This window comes from Arctopsyche grandis, chromosome 10 (assembly GCF_051622035.1).
Source record: "Arctopsyche grandis isolate Sample6627 chromosome 10, ASM5162203v2, whole genome shotgun sequence".
Classification (NCBI taxonomy): Eukaryota; Metazoa; Arthropoda; class Insecta; order Trichoptera; family Hydropsychidae; genus Arctopsyche; species Arctopsyche grandis.
This window is the reverse complement of record NC_135364.1, coordinates 16,470,773-16,493,477: the sequence shown is the minus strand read 5'-3', so window position 1 is coordinate 16,493,477 and position 22,705 is coordinate 16,470,773. Positions and strand designations below refer to the sequence as shown.

Here is a 22,705-nt window from a genome sequence, read left to right as displayed (position 1 = left end):
TCTTGTCAACTACAATAAAATTGAAGTTGATTCCAAAGCTTTTGAAATATGCATACGCTTTAATAAGCCCAAACAATCTACGCGTCATTCTGCACTGGAATAACCATTTTTAATAAACATGCACGCGAACTTGTAATACATATTTAAATACACGGTTTCTCAAAATTCACAGTAAACAATTTATTTTTATTTTTGTCAAGTCCCGAATCCAGCTGGGATTCGACTAATAATCCTCCACTGCGAAGCAAATGCATTCTTTAATATACAATACAATAATTCTTTATTTGAATATTTTATAACAATTACATAGCAAAATGTCAACCCGTACTATTTTTTTTATTTATTTTGCGTAATTAAGCCTTCATCTTATTTTTACTATCACATGCCAAAAATATGGCTTTTAATTACAATAAAATTAAAACAAATAAAGAAGTATTGAAGATAACGAATTATTTAGTATAAACACGAGTCGCTTAACGAGAAACCTTGCATTAATAAAATAAAAGAATAAGCAGTTATAAACATGCCCCCTCCCCCGAACAAAAATGTAATCATACTTGCAACTTATAAAAATTCGATTAATATAATTAAAGCTGTAACTATTCCTCCATTTGTTGTTAGATTTGAGTGATAAAATGTAATCTTTTCTTAAATATTAATACTACACGTTATATTAATTGAGATCTTTCATTTTTTACAATGAAATGGAGCCAAAGACATTGTGAAAACAAAAACCAACATAGCGAGAATGAACGTAATGATGAACCATCTTTGGACTTCCCACTCCATAAAAGTTCTTAATAACTTTTTAAACTATATAACAGTATTTTTTATCTTTCATTGTATATAATTTTATAATCAATATATTAATAAACAATTGTTTATAATTTCTTAATACTTATTAACTACTTTATATTATTAATACAATCTATAAAGTAACTATTTCAATTTGAATCACAGATTATTCTCATAAATTAACTTAATATAATTTTTCACATTTTTCGCATTTTTTTACGTAAGTTAAGTAGTTTAATGACCCTGCACTCTGAAACGAAGATAAAAATATGGAAATAATTAATTACATAAGAGTTTTAGCATGTCTTTCAAACAGTCATTAAGAATGTTTTATTAACGCGTGGAAAAAGTTCATAATTTTTAAATTTAAAGAATGCACATGTTATTTTATTACATCATTAATAAATATGAATGTAGGTATGTCCCATGTATTTATGAATTGATCGATGTATATATTTGACAACCTGATGTTTGCAACTATATAAAATAATTTAGATGAGACTATTAAAACTCTGGATAGTTTTAAAGCCTCAATCTAAATCCTCATTGATAAATTCTATACAGTCCTACATCAGATTCACAGATTAAAAAAAATTGAGATTTGATTACATCAAACTTTTAAGACTTGCCTTTGAAAGAAATTGAATAACAATATAATTTATATACATACATAAACTTATGCTTGTGTCTGTGTGTGTGGTGTATCAGTGCTTTTTAAAATACAATTTTTTTTTAGAGTGAAGTTATAGTTTATAAACCAGAAAATAGTTTATTGATGGATGCAAAAAATGAAATTAATGCAAATATACATTTCCAAGAGAACAAGCTAATTCTGAATTATTTTGTCAAACGTACATATATGTACATGAAATTTTAAAAAAGACTTGACATCCAGCAAAATCTATTCACATACTAATAAATTTAAAGTGAGTATTATGTAGACTATTAATTTCAAAATATAATATCACAATGACAAAAAATTGACTGGAATAAAGAAAGACATAATATTTCAAATCTTCGGCCCAATAACACTGCACACTATTTTTCTAAATCTAAAATATTATTATTTAAGATAAATTAAAAGGAAACAAAATTACAAAAAAATCTCTAATACTGTGCTTTAATAAAGCTGGACTTCACAATCTTTTTACGTCTGTATGATATGAGGTCAAAAATTACGAATACACGTGTATATAATAAACAAAATGAATATGTGCAAACGATTTCCAAGCCATTACGATTGGCGAGAAAATCATTCAACAATCTTTACATTCTTGATAGGCTTTGCACACATTGAGATCATTTTTGATAACAAAATAGCAATTAATGGTGTCATAACATTATTCACATTAATTATTACAAAATTAATGATTGTCAAATTTTATTTCAATTTTCTCCAATAAGGTAAATTTTCTCAGACATGTTCACCTATTCTAATATTCATTTAATCTTTATGCGATATCATGACATGTAAGCCCATCCGATATACAATTTTCACTTTTTTTATAAATTATAATTTCGAATGACCTTTGGCACAAATTTATTCTCACAAAAACTAGCAGATTTTTCCATTAGTGAAATTCACGGAATTGCCATTTCCTGAAATTATAGCAAAATCTTTTTTTTTTTTTAAACTTCAAGATCATTTCTCATGGGAGGAATATTTCATTTAAGTTTGCAATACAATATTTAGGAATGTAACCACAATGTTATTAAGAATGTGTATGCATACACAATCGCAACTGAAGAATTAAATTGCTTGTAATAAACAACTGACAGTTGTTTGTTTGGTCCACAATATTCACATACGATAACATTAAGAAATGCAATAAGCAAATCTATTAAAATAGATAAGAAAAAAATTTACATTTGTCGATTTGTTTAAACTCATTACAGACCAAAGCTTTTATACTAATATATTAACAATTGTGTATATGAATGCAGAATATCTATAATTCATAAATATTTGCGAATTATATTACGAAAGGATTTTACGTTTGAATAAAGTATTAGTTACATCATAGTTATATACCTTCAATGTTTTTAAAACGCTATAAATACGCAAAAAAGTCATTTAGCGATATTGATCAATTCAAAATATATCAATGTGCCTTAAAGATATTTTAGTTAATATAAAAAATAATTAATAAACGATAAATTGTGACACCGAAAGAAAAAATCAAATATCAAACTTAATAAAATATAAAGAAAATATGGAGAACGCTACAATTTATTTTTTCTGGTTTTAACTGTTATGTTTTAAAGTTATGCAATGTTTTAATATTTTTACATCCATTAAATACACATTTTTTATCTGCGCATGTTAATTGTTAAAAAAAAAAAGCTATAATTTAGAGCATAACAGTCCCTTTGATGTTCTTTAAAATGAGAAAAACATAAAAATTGCAATAATCTTATAAAAGCTTCGTTTTAAAATGAACTTAAATAAACAAAAAATATAAATGACTTTCAGACTCATTGACGTTTTGTTAAAATGACTCATTTCACATTAAACAGAATTAAATTGTTATTATTGATTTCTATAGCAATGAATTTCGAATTGAGAAAAAATTCATTCTAAGTGATGTATCTTTTACAATTATACAGTAGCAATAACGATAAGAAGGTGGGCTATATCAGCTACTCGGTGAAGAAGATCAGGAGCAATTCTTTCCAAATTTTCATTAGCGAAATCACAAGATGGAAAGATATGTACTGTGAAGAGTGCCTGCCGAAAAAAAGCAATAAATCAGTACTAATCATTCAATGAAGAAAAAGTACTTACATATAATCTCACACGAACATACCTGATGATGACCTGGCGGCGCAACATTCACAATACCAGCTGCTTGTTTACGTCTTAGATAGGTAATAAATCCACCACTGAGATGGGTGGACTGTTGTAATACATCCAAGTGATCGCGACCACAAGGCAAAGCCAACAACATACAATGCTCATTTTCCATCTGAAATTAATGTTAAAAATTCACATTATACTTGTGATTCACATTATATAAGCTGGAGCGAAAAATGCAAATATTAGATTTCCCCAGATGAACCTAGTTGGAAACTTGCGTTGTATGGAACACTAAGTAAAAAATTTCATCGATTTTAAACAATGTTCTGTGCCTCCAACTAATCGATTTATTTCGACAAAAAAATTGGAAAAAGGTACACAATGATTATTCGTTAGAAGTAAACCAGAAATACACATACCTGCATTTTTCTTGCAACAGCTTCTAGCTGAACTGGTTCAAGACGCATACGCTGAGCGATGCGTAGAGGTGGTGTAGAACCATCACCATTACATGGTAATGTTTGTCCAGCTACTGCCGGATTACCATGAACGAAATGCATTTGCACTGCTGCTGCGTCATTTTTAAGCGCAAGTAATCCTTGCCACATTACTGGATAACGCTAAAATTACCAAATTACAATGAACACCAGAATTTATTAAAAGAAAAATATTACTGAAATCACAACATTGCATTTAGAACAGTGGTTCTTAACCTGGGTTCGATCGAACCCCAGGGGTTCGGTGAGTCAGTCTCAGGGGTTCGGCAGAAGTCAAGACACACACCCGATTCATATGATTCGGGTGCCAATTAAGAAAGGTTCGGTGAATGCGCATATGAAACTGGTGGGGGTCAGTACCTCCAACAAGGTTAAGAGCCACTGATTTAGAAGTACTGTAATTTCTTACCCTCAATAACATCATAAGGGAGTCAGCTTCTCTGGGAGCGTGAGATGCATGAGGAGGACCCGGAGGACTTTGAGTTTGAGTGACTCCTCCCTGGGCAGGAGCATTGCCTCTTGATGGACCTCTCTCTTCTCCCACAGTACCGCCGATACTTATTCCAATCTAAAATATTTACAATTTAGATAAATAACAAGCTTTAAAAAAAAATGTATGTATGTGAAATAAAAACAAAAAAAAACTTTTATAATTACCCCTGGTGTTTGAGGTACTTTCGAAATAGTATGAACTGTCGGATCAATGACCATACGATGATGAGCTGGTGGTGGAGCGATAACATGAATACGCGAAATGTGAGCTGGTGGAGGAGCAGGTGCTTCATAGTAACGACCACCAATGTTATCAGCTGAACCACCTGAATTATCGTACGGTCGTGAAGATGGTCGAGTCACCGAATAAACTTGAGGAGAATCTAAAACCACAAATACTATCAGTTAAAGGTACTTCCTATATAAATATGGAATCCCATTAAAACGCTGACTTCTTAGCTAAACTGAACTAATGTAAAAGTCAGTCAAAACCGATATAAAATCTTTATCAATTTTAATAATAAAACCTCATGTTTTAACAAAGTTCTGTGTTTTTCTTCAGAAAATTTTCAAGTCAACGTTTTAAAGCCAATATTCAAACCCATGAAATATGTATATAACAAATCACATACCAGTACTTCTGTCGCTAAGTGATGGTGAATTTGCGGGATGTGGAACTCGAGCACAAGGCAAACGGCGAAGCTCTAAAGGTGGACTAGGTGCTTCAGATCCTTCAGCACCATGTGGAGATCTAAATAAAAAATACCACATTTTTATAATAAAGTACCGCTTTTTAAATTTGTTTATAATGTTAATTTAATTTATAATTTTAGGTATTTAAAATCAATCCAAAAAGACATAAGATGAGTAAAAGTTTCTAACCTTGCTACATATGGTGAAGGTGTAGTTCTAGCTTCTTGTTGAGGTCTAAAGTACTGTGGATAGTGCTGATGAACAAAATGAGAGTACACTCCTTCACCCTATAATAAAAACATTATATAAGAAATACATATAATATATAACAAACAAAAATTGCCTGTTGCATAAGTTTTGATAATCCATAACAAGCAATAAATAGTTTTAAGTAAGAATTTAAAATTACGAATGAAAACACTATCCCATATGGCTGGTAGATCATGTTTTATACCATTATGCAAAATGTTATATCTATAAGTACCGGAGTAACAGGTGAAGTTTGTTGATGAGCTGGTGGAGGACTCCTTGATCCTAATGCATCAGCATGCTGCGTCCATTATTTAATCACGAATTTAGAATTATTATTTCAAATAAAATAAAAAGCCCCAAATAATTTCATAAACAAAAAAAATTAAATTAACGACCCAAGGGCAGGATACTTTTATCGTATCATAAAATTATTCCTATATGTACCTTTATAAAGTCTACATATAAAATATTACTCACCAAAGACCCTTGTCCTTGAGGGCTAACTGTCGGAACTGCAGTGAGACTCACTCGAGAACTATTGGCGCCTAAAATTATTAAACATTATAATGCTGAATTTAACGTAATATACTTAATAGCTTGAATATATTTCAGATATATACCTGCGATAACTGGTTGTGAGCCAGCGATGGTAATATGTTTAGCCATCAATAACGGTGGACTACCGTGCTGTCCTTGAGCACCACGAGGCAAACTTGGACCGATCGCTCCAGGACCTAATGCACCAGCCTGACCAATATGTTCCAATATGTCCTGTATCTAACAAGAGAAAAAATTTGTAACCACAATCTCGCATAATTCAAATCAATTTGAAATCTATTTTAAGTTATTAACCTGTTTCTGTGGAAGGTGAGCGATTTGCGGTTGCATAACCAAAAGTTTCGACTGTTGACCAGCTTGAATTTTGGTCTGCACGTTTTGTGGAATCTTAGATGGTGATCCGGGATTTGTAACCTTGTTTAACGGAAGTCCAACAGTCACCTGACTGACAACTCCACCAGTTTTAATTGTACATTGCATATTCTGAGATGGGTTTGATTGAACAATTATCGGCTTTCCTGATATTGTACTGACAGCGTTTGATTTCGTGAATGGGATAGCAGATATAATTGGAGTTTTGTTTAGAACCAACGAAGGGTTTAGCGATGGTTGAATATTCGTCGGTTTGGAGACCACAATAGTTGGACTTGTCAAAATTTGTACAGAAGTCGCTGGTAATGTAGACTGAATGACTTTATTTATGATCGAAGATGTAACAACAGTTGCATTTGTAAGGATCTGTGAGCTCGTCGTCTTGATGTCGACCAATGTATTCTGGATGCAACTGGTCGACGATGTCGTCATAGTCGTCATGTTTTGAGATGTGACAACACTTTGAATTCGTGAAGAACTCACATGAATGTTCGGTGTCAATGTTTTCACTACCGATGTGACAATAGATGTAACTGGTGCCGTTATCGGAGTAGAAACAACTGCCGTGACTAAAGTCGGTTGAGGCTTTGTATGCGGTAGAATGTTGGATATGGATACTTTTGGGTCGATAATCACTCTAAAAAAAACAAAAATATATAAAATATTTGTCTTCGATAATTTTTATCGTAATATGTACGTATAAGAAAAACAAAGTACCTTGAATTTGAAGTTGGATGTCCGATGGTTGCGGTATTAGAAGTTGTTGCATTAGATACTGGTATGAAATTGCCATCAGCACTATGTCTCATGTATACGAGTTCACCCGTTACAGGATCTATCATCAATTCTTCAGAATTTTCACCAACTACTGGTTTAATTTCGTTTATTGTCTTCAGAACGATTGGAATAATGGAATTTGTTATGACAGGTTTCTCGACAATCTTAGGTGGTTCAACTGTAGATGTAATTACTGAAACAGGCTCTCTAATAGGTTGTTCAACAGTAGTTTTAGGAGCACATTCTAATTTTTCGATATCAACAACAGGTATATCAACGATTGGATTATTTTTAATGATTGGTGTATCAACAATTATCTTAGTCGCAATGGGTTCTTCCGGTCGAATAATTTCAATGGGTGGTGGATCTAATTTTAAAGGTGGAACACTTTCGACAGTCTTCGGTGACTTTTCAATTTCAACTTCAACAATATCTTTCCGCACTGGTGGTTTCTCTCCATTTGCTTCGATAGATATTTCTTTTGTTTTCTTTAATGATCTTGGTGATTTCCTCAAATCGGAATTAGCTTTTTCAGTTGTAACCAACTTTCCAACAGTTTGTCTGGTTGATCTCCTAATTGGACCGGCATCTTTATTCAGAACACCTGTACGGTTATGAATTGCGTTCTTTACAACATCTTCAATAACATCATCAACCGTATTTCGAGTAACGTCTTTCTCTTGCAATCGACGAGATTTCCTGGTGTTAGAAGCAGGAGATTGAAATTCCTCAGTTTTATCTTCTTTAACTGGTTGAACTGGTGAAATTGGCAAAGGCTTTGCTGGCATAGAGATTTCTTTCGTTGGTAAAGGAACAGTTGGTATAGGAACGATAGGTACTGTAGTAGTAACTGCAGGACTTTTAATAGTCAAAATTAATCTGGGTCTCTGCTCACCTTTGTTCTGAGGAGAGTCATCAACTTCATCACCAGAATCTTCATGGAAATCATAAACATCACCACGCATGTTGGTATCGGTAGATGAAGGTAGTTTTAATTTTTTATCCAGCTTCGATCGACCACGTCCTCTTTTATTTGCCACAACAGATGCTCCTCTAGTTCTATTACCTTGTCGAGTTTGAATTCTATCTGATATTCTATCCTGAATTTTTCTACCTCTAGAACGTCCTCCACGTTTCGCATTCACTTTAGAATTCAGTTTTTCCAATTGTTCTTCATCAATATTTTGTTTTAAGTCAATATCTGGAAAACTGTCGACTGATTCTTTTTCAGGATTTTCAACTTCATACTTGGGCATTTCTGGTGATTCTGGTTTGTCACTTTCATTGTTATCACACAAAGCATCGACTTTCTTGATGACAGAATCTATATTTACTTCATTTGCAGTCCAACTATCACTTTCCTCTTTAATATCAGAATCATCTTTCACTTCAATTTCACCTGATAACTCCTTGCATTCTTTATCAGGAATTGTATAAGGTTCAATTGGCCTAATTATTTCAATTTTAAGTTCCTTCTTTTCAGCAATTATGTCCTTTTGTATGGCGATTGCATTTGGCGTCATATGTGGTGGTTTTTCAATTTTAGTAACAATGGCAGTCTGTTTTAAAAGTTCTTCAAAATCAGTTTCACATTTGGGTTTATCACTATTTACGATTGGTATCACGCTGACATTGGATAAAGCATCTTCGTCTTTATTTTCTACAGATGCCTTCACATTTACTTCAACTCTTTCTACGGCTTCGGTCGATATAACAGATTTAACAGAATCATAAGACGAAATTACATGCAATGGAGAAAGTATTTCAACAGCATTTACCACAGGGGGTTTGTTGGAATATGTATTTGATTCATAATTTTTAGAAACTGTCACAGACGCAGACGAAACAGGAATTACAATTTCGTTTCCACATTCAACATTGGTCTTTGTGACTACAGTCGGTATTACAATACGTTGCAGCACTGTCGGAGGTGGTACATTTGGAATTACCTGGATTTGTTTCAAAGCAATCAAAGGCTCTGGATTTGACGAAACTGGAACTTTGGGTACATTTTGAGGAGTGTTCTTTATTATATTGTTTATTTGAATCGATGGTTGAAGTAAACCGACATTTGGATTTTTAATTTGTTCCGGGCCATTAGTGATGCAAACTGGCTCATTGACTTTTTCAGTATACAAAGTTGGAACACTCGTGGTTTTATTTACGATATGAGAAGCGACCAGCACTGAGTTTGAATTTTGATTTGCAGTTGAAGTGGCAACTAATATATTCTGAATCATAACTGTTGGATTGTGTGACGTAACAGCCGTAGGAGTCGAGAATATTACCTTTGGATTTGTGAGTATTGCTTCTTGATTCAGGTTTGTTTCAGGTTTTAGCGTCTCGCAGTTTGATATCAATTTTGGCGGTTGAATTACTGCAGTGTTACCAGCCTGGATGGAAGGTTTTGGCTGTGGTACACTAACATTTTGAGTAGATTTTGATATTGGAGAAAGAACAGGTGTCATTGAAAGTCTGTTCAAATGAACTGGAGAATTTTGATTTTGAATTATGACAGCATTATGATTATTTGGAGACAGCACTGACCGATTCTGATGCGAAACTGGTAAATGAGATGTTTGAATAGGACTTAACGGAGGTTGTTGCATTCTGACAACGGTGATTTGACCAGGAGAACGTTGTTGCAGATTAGTTGGTGAATGCAAATTAGTTGTTGTCAAAGCTGGTGGTCCAGTAGTCAATATTGTCATATTAGGAACTTTCGTTTGAATTTCCACATGTGAAGTTGCTTTTGGAGAATGAAGTCTAACGTCGTTGGAAATTCCAGGCGAGATCGTAATACTTGGCTGCCTTTGATAAATCACATTCTCAGGTATTTTAATTGTTGGAGGCTGAGAGTTGAACACTGCAACTGGTCGAGGTACTTGATTCAAAACTTGATAAGCTCCAGGAACTTTTGCAGATGTTGCCAAAAGTGGTCGATTGACATTCAAAGGTTGATTTATTGGTTTCAGATGTAAAATCGAAGTTGTGATATGAACTGGTTTATCATCTCTCGAAGTTACAGGACTACCAATGAGAATAGGTTGTTCTTTAGATTTTGGAGGATTGACAGACCATGTTTTAGAGATGACAGTTGGTGTCACATTTGAGGTCTCCTGTATAGTTTCGATTATTTTAGGTGGTAAAGGAATAGGTTCAGTGACGATTTTGATCTCGTTTTCTTCTGGATCTGTTCGTTGAATATTAAAAGTAGGAAGACTTACATCCACTTCTACAGAATTGACTATAGAATCACTAATTGTCGGTAATTTAGGTCGTTCCGGTGATGATGGTGGTTGATAAAATGGACTAGATTGAGGCTGATCTGGCAAATCACTTTCCACGTCTTTGATTGTCTTTGTGTCCAGATCTATCCTTGATTCTTCACAATCGTCCGTATCAGTATCAATTTGTAGATCGTTTTCTGACTGTGGTGTATCTGGTTTGATTTCCAGCTCACTGGCATTCAAACTTTGAACTGCTTGTCTCATTTCTTCTGCTTCTTCATCTGGAATAGTCTCAGTCACTTCAGGTTCAGCCACTTCAGTTTGTGCAATGGGACTTTGTGTATTATCAGCGTAACAATCAGTGAACACTTCACTTATGCTACCAAAGCTCTCTCCAAGAAGTGCAGCAACAGCATCTTCAGTTTCTTCTTGAGATATGACTGCCCTTGGTTTTTCGTCAACTTTCTCTTCAGATTTGCGACTACTGTTGCAATCTGTTACATTTACGCTAGTATCAATGGAATCTTTTCTTTCTAAAGCGGGTGTTTCAAATTCGGAAATGCTCTTAACTGCGTTTTCACTGATAGTTTCGTCAATTTCAACACCAAAACCAGGAATAAATTTATCAGATGTACGTCTTGTTTCTACTGGTTTACTGACAGTAATTTTAGGAGATGAAATTTCTTGAATGGGCGAAATGTTCGAGTCAGATAATGGTTTGGAAAGTGGTGGGCTTTCAGTGAGTCGAGGCAAGCTTGGAGATGGTAAAGTTGGTTTACATTCAATAACCGGGGTTGGTGTTTCAACCTTTTCATTTTCAAATGGAGTGATGTACTCATTTTTGTATGTATCGGGACTATGTTTTGATTCATTATCCGCACTCTTGTCGCGATGATGGTGATGGTGATGGTGCTCTTTGCGATTTGGTCTATCCTCCCTGTTTTTCTTTTTCTTTTTCTTCTTCTCCCTCAATTCTTTTTTGACTTGTTCGCAATTCTTTTGGGAAGTAGGATTGTTTGGAGACTCTCGGCTATCATCACCATCTGTGAACCTAAACACATCTGATTCTAAAGATGCGGTAATGGGCGTTGGCAAATCTAACCTATCCACAGAACGTTTGGTATCTGATGATGTATCTGCACATAAATTGGCTTCGATAGCTTTCCCTGCTGCATCAACATCCAGACTATTTTCGTCTTCTTTGAGAATTGATTTTCTTTCCTTCCTCTTTTTTTCTTTCCGTTTTCTAGCTTCATCTTTGAATTTATCTTTCTGAAAGTCATTGTCATTTGGAAGGTTACAAAATACTATTTTGTTTTCTGATTTGGAATTAATTTTATCAAAGAAATGGTTATTTTTCTCTTTCAAATGGAAAGAATCTAATTGAGTTGAAGTTTCTTTGTGATCTTTATCGTTTTCATGTTTATCAAATACAGTAGGATACGAGTTTTGTGTTTTTTCATCACATTCATCTGAAAGTGGGCCAAAAATATCCTGCATAATTTCTCCTTTTTTAAAGTTGTTTAAATATTCAGATCTAATTTCAGAATGATCGTTATTTTTTGGTTTTTTCAATTTAATTTTATCGTTAAATATGTCCTCTAACTTAATTTTCTCCCTCTTTTTATCTTTCTTGTTGCCATGCCTCTTTTTAATTGAATTTAATTTACTTGTAAAATCGAAATTTTCATTGCCCAGTTTTTCAAACATTCCAATACCCTCATCATCGGAAGGATAGTTCTTTTGGCGCTTCTGTTTTTTCTTATGCTTTTTACGAACTTCTGAATAACTATTATTCTTAGCACCGTCAGAAATGATAATGTCTTCAGAAAACAAATTGTATTTGTCATCACAATATTTGTTGTTAAATTTGTAGATTTGCTCATGTTTGATGTAATGCTCCCCTTTAATAAATTCGCTATCCAAATTAACTAGTGGCTTTTTATCATCAATTAAAGTTTTCAAAGAAGAATTGTAATAAAGACATTTTTCCATGTCTTTTGAAGGTTTTTCCTCATAATCATCTATTGGTTCGAGTTTTATCTCTACCATGTTTTCTTTTTCAGATACCTTTGAGTTCTTTAAACCATAATCTTGATTATTAGGAATATCAGGAAATGAAGGGACTTCAACTTTCACCAAAGCCTTCTTTATAGCTTCATCTTCTGATGTATCTGACATAATTCTTGACCGAGAATTTTTACGCGAAATGAGCTTATTTTTAGCATCATCTGTACTTTCACCATCGCAAATTTCAGAAATCTTTTGTTGAAAGGTTTTAAATTTATCAATATCAGTTTCAGAGTCTGACGTCTGACGACGTCTGAACTCATCTTCTGACGAACTAGAAATGAGAGATTTTGAATTAGATTTTTTGTGATCTCTGTCGGAATCGCTATCTTCATCCCAACTAGTGGACCTCTTTTTCTCCTCACGTTTAGCTCTACTCTGTTTTAATTGACTGAATTTGGCTTTGATTTTCTCTTGCCTTTTTTCCTCTTCTTGTTTCTGCATATTTTTGCAAGAACGGGCTTTTACTTTATCGTACATTGAAATGTAAGTAGGTCCTTCATCAACTATATCAAATATAGAATGTTTTTTAGGTTCATCAGAATCAGATGTGTCAGTACTGTTAGTAAGTTTGCGTGGCTTCTTTCGGATATTTTCGGGTTTTGCGGCAGGGCATTCATCACGACTTTTACGTTCAGTTGATATTCGTTTGTCTTTCATATCTTTCATGTCTTTCATGTCTTTCATGTCTTTCATGTCTTTCATGTCTTTCATGTCTTTCATGTCTTTCATGTCTTTCATTTCTTTCATTTCTTTCGTTTCTTTCGTTTCTTTAATGTCTTTAATGTCTTTCATATCTTTCTTGCGGTCGTCAATCTTTACTTTTTTTTCTTCTTGTTGTAAAACACTTTGTTGCATTTGCAGCTGCTGAATCTGTTGAAGTTGGTGCAGTCTCTTCTTTTCTTTTAGCTCTTTCTTCAAAGCTTGTTGTTTCTCATCTTCTTGGCTTGAACGCAATTCTAAACGAGCTAAGAATTCCTTATCCATTGAAAGGTCTCTTTCTTTCTCCGCATCAGATATGTTATCCTCATCAATCTCCCTATGAATCTTTTTATTTTTCATCTTTTCTATGAATTTCATTTTAGAAATATCCTTGATTTCTCTTTCCTTGTCAGATTCCGATTTATTGTTGACTTCCTCATTTTTCTCTCGAAGTAGCCTGTCAATGAAATCTTTATCATTGACATCTTTCTCTCTCATATCTTTGAATTTATTTTTGTCATCAGAGTCACGAGATGACTTTTTATCCTCCGTTTTTATCGCAATTATCTTAGATGATTTTGAATGCCGATTTTTATCAAAATGTTTGCTGGAGTCTCTAGAGTCTCGTCTCTCAGTTAATTTTCTATTTTCTGTACTTAACTTGGGCTTTTTACATTCATCATGCTCCAAACTCTCCTGAGAACTCACTCTTCTCTTCAAACCTATTCCAGCAGGAAGACTACAACTTGAATTAAGTCTTTCTTTCCTTTTTAATTCGTGACCTTTGTGTTCATTTTGTGAATCAAATGAATAATGTCTCTGTTTGTCGTCTAAACTCAATCTTTTATCTTTTATGACAACTTCGGAAGTATGCGAAATATCCACAGTTTTCTCTCTTTTATCTGATATCTTGACTGAATCGTTTCTAATATGATCTAAATTATCCTTTCCATTGCTTTTAGGAGAAAAATCTTTATCATGATGACGATTTTTGTAATCATTTTTACTTGATTTTGAAGAATATCTGAAATCTTCTTTACTGTCGCCAATGTTATCATGATCTCGAGATTTAGTGGAATCATGTGAATTTCGAGAAGCAGTAGAATCACTTGAATCTTTTCTGATGACTTCTCTTGAATTTTCATCTCGTGATAATTTTCTACTGAAATCTTTAGACTTACTCTCATGTCCTTTGCTAGCAGTAGTTTTAACTTCACTTCGTTCACAATTTTCTTTTTTATGAACATCTTTGTGGCGATGTTTGTTGTCATTAGAATGATCGTCCTTTTCTCTTCTTTTGTCTTTATAAGAAATTAGTGAATCATTAAAATCGAGAATATCTTTTTCTTCTTTTTTCTTTGAATCCTTATCCCTGTCTCTGTGTTTATCACCTTTTTCTGATTTATCGGGAAGTAATTTGTCAATTTTATCTCTTTCACATTTATCTTTCTCAATTTTTTCACTGTCTAATTTGTCCTTCTCAACTTTTTCTATTTTTTCTTTATGGTTCCTTTCTCTTTCTAATCGTTCTTTATCAGCACGATCTCTTTCTTTGCGATCTTTTTCCAATTTTTCTTTTTCTCTTCTTTCTTTGTCTACCTTTTCTTTGTGATCTTTTTCAATTGTTTCTCTTTCAACATGGTCTTTCTCAAAGTGGTCTAGCTTGTCCTTTTCTCTTCGATCTTTGTCCAGGCGTTCTTTTTCTAGTTTTTCTTTTTCTTTTCTCTCCTTTTCATACCTATCTTTATCGACCTTTTCTATTTGTTCTTTTTCTCCCCTGTCTACTAGAGAATGATCTCGGCAAAAATTTTCTTTTTCGTTAGATTCCTTTTCAACAGTTTCCTTATGAAATTTATCTATTCCATTATTTGGTTGTAGTCTATCAATGGACTTAGACGCATCATCCGTCGGTTCTAAATTGAACTTAATTTCATCCTTTTTTCTTCTATCATTCTCGGATCGTTTAAATTCTTTATCACTAAAAACTTTGAATTTTTCCTCCTTAGAAATTTTTCTTTTATCAACGGAATCTAAAGATTTGTCTATAGAATATTGTTTTTTATCACAAAATGTTCTAATATCTGAATTAACGGAGCATACTAATGATTTTTCACATATTTTTTTATCACTATGTGATTTTTCACTAAAAACTTTTTGTTTAATGCTTTGGTCTCTATTATTATCTTTCATATTTATATCACTATCGGACTTAATCTGACTTAAATCAGCAATTTCACTCTTTCTTCTATCTAAGTTATCACTATTTACATTACTATATTTGAGTTTTACGTCGCACTCATTTATATCGTGTTCATTGTTAATATTTACTAGATTGCAGTCTTTATAAGAAGGAGATTTATGATCACTGTTTTTAGTTTTTGAATCGCACTTAAGATTACTACTTCTTGTTAAACTTTTTTGAGTAATTAAACTTGGTATACAAGATGCCGAACTAGTTACTGTTTCTGTATTAAAACTAACACTTACTGGCACACGATCATTACAAGTGGAAATATTATTATTATTACGTGGAATGTTAACTGAATCAATATGATTTGCACTGAGTCTTTCTGACAAAAGATTTTTCGAAGTATCTTCAACACATTCACCAGGTAACAGCTGTGTAGACGACAATGGCAAACCATCTAGTGGCGATGCAGGCACAACCGGTGGATGTGATGGAAAAGGATACTGCAATCCTTTTGCTGGTGTGGCTGGTGGAGGTGTCGGCAAAGGGATAGCTTTCAGAGAGGTTATTGTGGGCGATCCGGCAAATGGTGATCTGCCAGCTGATTGGGGTGAATTCAACGGAGAAGGGCTAACACGAGTTGCTGACGGACTGGGAAAAGCACAGGCTGTAGTGCGAACGGGAGCATCATATTTGTCACATATACTCTCTAAGCGTTTCGAATCTTCATCAAAAACGGAACGTTTGGCTAATACAGATCTCATAACTTCCGACGGTTGTACTTCAGCGACATCTAAATCCAATAAATGATGCCTAAATCGGGATCTTTCAGAGCTTTCTTGAACCATCAGCACTCGAGAACCGGACCACTTTTCGTATCTTTCATCTAAACTCCTAATTCTTTCATCTAGGGAAGGTTCCGCAGGGGATGGTGAAGAACCCGTTGATGAAGCAGGACTTGGTATTCGTTGTGCTGTAGGTGATGCTGGTGGTGGGGGTCCAGGTGGAGGCCTTGGTGGAGATAATGGTGCTACACGTGCCAATATTTGAGCGGCAAACCTCGGCAATGGCAAACACATCGGAATCGAGCGTCGTGGTATTTGAATCAGACGGCGAGGTTCCGTAGGGACAGGACTATCAGGTCGTTCGTCGTGTAGTGGTGTACCAGGTCGTGATACAGGACTAGGCGTATGCCAATGGTGGCGAGATGTTACACTTCCCCGTCTTCGTTTCACACATGGAGAAACGTCTCTATGATGGCGATTGGAAGTTTCTCCTGAAGGTCTTCTACCCAGTGATGATCTCTCACCCTAAAACGATAAACCAATTTAAAATCGAGGTAACTAACTAAACTATGAAAAATAAAAATAAAAATAAATACCTTAAATCTTTTTTTGGGACTAATTAATTCATCTCCACTACTCGGACATTCTTCTAATTGTTCAAGCAGATGAACTCTTTCTTTTTGCAAATGTCGTATATTAGGAGCTAAAGGGGGTGGAGGGGCTGGAACACTAGATGTTGATGAAGATACAACTACAACGCTCTGTAACGCTGGACCAGTCGTAACTGCATTACTCCCACTGACATCATAAGCAGCTTCCGAACCAGATCCCCCGCTAAATTCATCATACCTACAATTAAGTTAGAAGTAATTACACAGTGCACAACCTTTATACAGTATGTTTGAAAGATACGGATAGAGTTTTTGGACTTTCAATCATTTCTTTAGCACACAAAAATTTAAATTTCATTCCCTTCGTCAAACACACTTTCATTTTTTATAAGAATATTTGTAATACCTAAATTTTTTCTCGGAAAATTCTGATACTGCATCAAAATGTTCACCAGAAGTTTGTGAAAGCAAACGAGAGTTTCGACTACGACTATAAGAAACTTGACGTGCTCGTGGACTGCTATCATACCTTTCAAAATAAAAAATATCAAACTATAGCACACATTTTCCCGAAAAATATTAGATAACTCTAGTGCAAATATGACCAATTCGACTACTAAGACAGAAAGAACGATAGACAATAGAAAACAACATTTAACAATAGGAGAAACATACCTATTATATTTTCCACCAGCAGACGGCTCAAATCCTCTGGATGGTACATCAGAAAATCTATCATTATTGCATCTGGTTTCATTCGCACCGGTATTGTTACATTGTTTGGCCAATTGCTCATAGAAGGCCTCCTAGAAATTTAAAACACACCTTTAGACTTACCTAAATATTAATCATTAAATGAAAATATTTAATTATTTTCTTAATTATTTCATTATGAAAATGGAAATAATTCACACCTGACACTCGCGAGAAGCAAAATCTACTTGTAATTTTCTCCCTCTCACATTGAGTCCTCTCAGATCTTTTACGGCTTGTTGAGCAGAAGCTACTTGTTCAAATACAACTAAAGCGGGACCAGAACCACTAATAACAGAAACCTTGAAATAAAATGAAACACAGTTGAAAATACATATAAAATCAACAAACAAATGAAACGCGTATCGTTAAAGTTTATTCACCTGTGAAACTGTGCCAATTCTCGCACACTGAGCAATTACTTGTTTTTCCGACAATTCAGTAATTCCATCAATCCAAACACAACTAGTTGCCATCGATTTACCAAAACCTAACTTGACACGACTTCCTCCCACATGTTCGCCATCCATGTTTCTAATGGCGTCTACCACTGATGAAATATTAGCAAATTGGCAAAATGCATACACTCCCGCACCCCCAGTAGTTTTTTTAACATCGACTTCTATTATTTTTCCAAAGTGTTTAAATTTTTCCTTTAGTATTTGTGAAGTTACATCTTTATCTAAATTTCCTATGAAAAGCGTTCTTGTTGCCTTGGGGTGAAATTCATCCAAATCAGTTTCATACGGTCGGGATTCATTATCTTCAACATCTATTCCTTGATAAGGGCCTACAGAAATTTTACAACCAAAAAATAATTTATCTTGGGACACCTCCAGCGCTTTCTCCACATCCGAAGGCTTCTTAAAATACACCTAAAAAAAAATACAATAATTAGACACAATCCACATATTGACAACAATCCACATTTTGTCTTAAAATAAAAACATAACTAACCACAGCATATCTATCTTGATTGAGCCCAACAACTTTAACGCATGAAACTTTCCCATGTTTTTTATATTCATGAAATAAACCATCTTTAAGAGATGAATCAGAGGAACGTTGCGGTAAATTACGCACACATATTGCTAATGGACGGCTATTGCTGCTAGGCCACTATAAATAAATAGAACGAATTAACATTTGCATCGAAAAATAAACCAAAAACACGAATGTGATTTTTATGTACCTGATGCTTACGACGGTGATCAGTGCCTGGACTTGATGCACGGGAACTAGATGATGAAGCGGAACGAGCTGGGGAACTAGAACTAGCGGATCGACTACTACTACCGGAGCCGGACGATGAGCCTGAACGCCCTCGTCGGCGTCCAGTTGGATTCCCATCAATCCCTACTGTTGAACCTACTCCAGTGGATTCACCAGTTGCTGTTGGCGATGTACTACAGTTATTGTACCACCTTTGGTGTGAGCTTCTGCAATTTGCGAAAATGAAAATTTATAAATCAAAAGTGCATACAATTACAAAATCTATGTTGACAGGGTTAACTGTTGACTCAACCACAAAAATCATAATATTAAATTATCAACGTAGTTCAAAAATAATTAACACGAATCAATTTTAGGTCACGACCCACAGGTCAAAAACCCGTTTTAGGGAGATTAAACTATGTAAGTATTTTATTGAACACTTTTGAGTACCGCTTCGTATAAAAAATACAATCACTAATGACTTTAGATTCAGCATTCATTTATTTTGAGTGTTAATTGGTCAGTTTTAGTAGAATAAAAAAAGACTAATAAACGTGTCCTTTTGTAAAAGGAAAAACATTTGTATCTTAAAATTATGTCATCTAATAGTGGTACAGGTAAATTGATATTAAAGCCACAGTTCAAAAACATTTTTCGATTTTGTGATTAAAACATCAAATAGCATTGAAATGGCTGCGAATTATTCAGATTTCTGAAAATGATTTTGAAATCAATTGACCATAAACTTTTGATCATAATTTCGCGATTCATGATAGTTAAAATAGACAATAATAATAATAAAAAATCGTTTAAGGTGGCGTTTCCCAAATGATGGGACGCGACCCGGTACCGGGTCGCAAATAAATTATTTTTTACATTGGATTTCCTTATAAGTTTATCACATTAAATTATTTTGTATCTAATATATAATTTCGAAAGAGACTTTGTATGTAAATATGTAATGTTGGTTGGGAATTATTGGGAGAGTTTCTATGACGACATGGGGACGGGCGACGGGGGGACTTCGTAGGTCAAAAGTCAAAATTTCAAACTTTCGACAAGTTAAAATTTATATTACGAGTGGATTTTTTTTTCGATACAAATAAATTTAATAAAAAAACAAATGAATTACTATTAGATTCGCCATGTTTAAGCTGTTTATATTATAAATACTGAGCGAAACCGGGTAAAACAACTAGTATCATATAAAGACTGTATGGACATAAATATACTGTTTTATTTTACCTATAGGGCAGTAGTATGGGCGATAACAAATTTAATGTGTCACAAAGGAGAAATATTAAAATAACCGGGTCGCGGAAAAAATAGTTTGGGAAACGCTGGTTTATGGTATTTCAGACAATTACGGTAAACTAATTCCAAAGTGCTGTAAAAGCACTTGAAGAACCTGTTTGACACAGGAAGATTCTTTAATACCTATAAAATACGTAAATCTTTGGAGGAAAAAATTAAAGAATAAAAAATACTGAGAGCGAAAATTGATCAAAAATTTCTTTAAAATACATGATTTTTTAAAATTATTCTTTGTATTTCATAAAACTGAATAAAAATGGAAATTTGATAAAAAAAATTATAATTTACTTAAATAAGTATTATATATTGCGGTTGATGCATTTATCACATTTACAACTTGCATTTAGATATTTGTTATAGTATAATTATATTCACAAGTTTTAAATGTATAGAAATGCGATTTTTTCGTAAATTTTTCTCCTATGCACGAGCCGCCAACTGTATATTCAACAGACACGGTCAATACAGCTTTATTCATGTGAATAATAATGATTTACACGAAAATGGTGATATTCTCAACCCTCTCTCAATACGGTAGTTCAGTTCAACAAAAAAGCGTAAGAAATATAAGAAAAACTAGAAACACGATCACTTAATTAGCGACTCGAGGTCGAATTTTCTCACGATCATGAAACTTCATTTATTGATACTTCGTATAAAAAGTAAAAACAATTAAATTGTAAACTGTTTTTTTATTACGTTTATATTCATTATCTTCTCCCGTTTTACTTTTTCCGTTATCTTCAAGATAATGTCTACCACATTATATAGGATTTAACTACTTAACTACGAAAATATTCATATACGCATGCGCACCTTCATTAGTACGCATGCACTTGCCACTATGACGTCACGTCGCGTCGTGGGTGAATACAAAATAGATACGATAGCTAGAACAACAGTTACAAAATGTATTAATTTATTTTAAATAAAAAGCTTAATTTCGCAAATATAGAACAAATGAAAAACCGTTTTTTTTTTAAATACAAACAAAATTTTAAATATAATGGGATTTTACATTTTAATATTGCTAAAATTTAAAATTTCAGGAAAAATAACCGACATTACATGGAAGGCGATTAGCTAACATCCAAAATTAAACCGATTACATAGTGCACAATTGTTTAACACGATCTTTCCTGATTCCAACTAGTGCTCGCACGTTCGAATATTTACATTATGAGCAACCGAGCAACCAACTACGCAACATCATGATATTGTGAAAAACGTATTTAGCTGGTGAAATACGAATATATCAATGTATATAAAAATTTTGTATATGTATATGTACATAAACATATGTATGAAAATGATTAATCCATTCATATTTCTTGGCGGTAACGTTCTTAAGAATCGTGTACCAAAAATATGACACAAACACCTTAAATGTAATATGTAGAAAGCAATTACAAAAATTTGAGGAAAATTCAGAAAAAGTTGACTTCAAACGAAAAGAGTATCGAAACTGTATGTTTTCATCTGAATGAAGAAGTTGTCAGGACTTTTCATTGTTTTTAATACAATGAGTATGAAAAGTAAAACAACTGAAATAAAAGTTCACGCGATGCAGCTCAAATGAGCAATATGGCAAAGTATGAAAACGATCGGATAAGAGATAAGAGATAAATATAAAAAAGACGTCTTAATGTGAAACGTAAAGGAGGTTTGTAAAAACGTAAAAACCAGGAGCGTCATTGGGGGGACGGGACCGGGGTAGGCAGCCCCCCCCTAGATTTGAACGGGACTATCCACGTTGTTTAATGTATTATTATTAATTTGAATTAAAATACCAAACCAACAAAAATAGAATATTGAAATACTTTAGAACATAGTCAGGTATAAATACGTCGATTTTTCCCAGAAAAAAAATGTTCCCAAATATATTTTGTTTTGTTGTTTGTCTTGTTTTGAAAGATATTTGTAAAACTCGTTTATCCTTTTTATTACTAAAATTATTAGAAATTAATAGTAAAATTATTTTACTATTAATTTCTTTAATAAAAATATATGAAAAAAAATGATTAAAAGAAATAGTTCATATACACTCATTTTTACTTTATCTACATATGTACGTAGTAAAATTAGATGAAGTTTTGTGATCATGCGAAAATTCGAACTCGAGATTTTGACTGATTCGAACTCAAAAACTATTTACATTTTCATGATCTAGAAAAAATGTGGGTCTGTGTATCGCAAACTAAGTATCGGTTACTGAAATTATTATCGATACGTCGTAAACTTTTTTCAAATTTTTAAGTTGACCGGAAATGGTACCTCCCCTTATAGGTGTAAAGGGATTAGAACAGTAGCAGGAAATTGTGTTTTGGAACGCCTATATAAACACCCCAAATGGCATCTCCAGGAGTTATGGAAACCCATGGAATTGAATTTCTGCAAGGGCAGTGTGAAAGCGACTCAAGCTTTTTAGTCGAGCGAAGCTGGATCAAAGAGGGCTACAATGCTAGAAAAACTTTGATTATCTGAGACAAATAAGAAAAGAAGATTGATGTGGGCCCAAAAACATCGAAATTGGATCTTGTCTGATGAACCAAACATTAAATATTAACGTATTCTTGTTATCGTCTTAAAACATAAAATTTAAAG

At 33.6% G+C, this 22,705-nt stretch overlaps 1 protein-coding gene across 1 annotated transcript in view; it reads right to left on the bottom strand.

Annotated features, from left to right (window-relative positions):
* Positions 1 to 347: 347 nt before the first annotated feature.
* The window catches only part of spen (spen family transcriptional repressor split ends), a 95,341-nt gene continuing 72,983 nt past the window's right edge, over positions 348 to 22,705 (bottom strand). Inside the window, exons 2-19 of the mRNA XM_077439956.1 lie at positions 18,765 to 19,011; positions 18,530 to 18,691; positions 17,956 to 18,447; positions 17,734 to 17,874; positions 17,495 to 17,625; positions 17,226 to 17,348; positions 16,805 to 17,057; positions 7,174 to 16,733; positions 6,379 to 7,093; positions 6,147 to 6,303; positions 6,004 to 6,071; positions 5,464 to 5,561; positions 5,214 to 5,332; positions 4,747 to 4,964; positions 4,499 to 4,657; positions 4,012 to 4,212; positions 3,603 to 3,761; positions 348 to 3,523 (exon numbers count right to left, since the gene is read on the bottom strand). Of these exons, the coding sequence (XP_077296082.1) occupies positions 3,395 to 3,523; positions 3,603 to 3,761; positions 4,012 to 4,212; positions 4,499 to 4,657; positions 4,747 to 4,964; positions 5,214 to 5,332; positions 5,464 to 5,561; positions 6,004 to 6,071; positions 6,147 to 6,303; positions 6,379 to 7,093; positions 7,174 to 16,733; positions 16,805 to 17,057; positions 17,226 to 17,348; positions 17,495 to 17,625; positions 17,734 to 17,874; positions 17,956 to 18,447; positions 18,530 to 18,691; positions 18,765 to 19,011 (13,132 nt within the window). The 3' untranslated portion in view covers positions 348 to 3,394. The remainder of the gene's footprint in view (positions 3,524 to 3,602; positions 3,762 to 4,011; positions 4,213 to 4,498; positions 4,658 to 4,746; positions 4,965 to 5,213; positions 5,333 to 5,463; positions 5,562 to 6,003; positions 6,072 to 6,146; positions 6,304 to 6,378; positions 7,094 to 7,173; positions 16,734 to 16,804; positions 17,058 to 17,225; positions 17,349 to 17,494; positions 17,626 to 17,733; positions 17,875 to 17,955; positions 18,448 to 18,529; positions 18,692 to 18,764; positions 19,012 to 22,705) is intronic.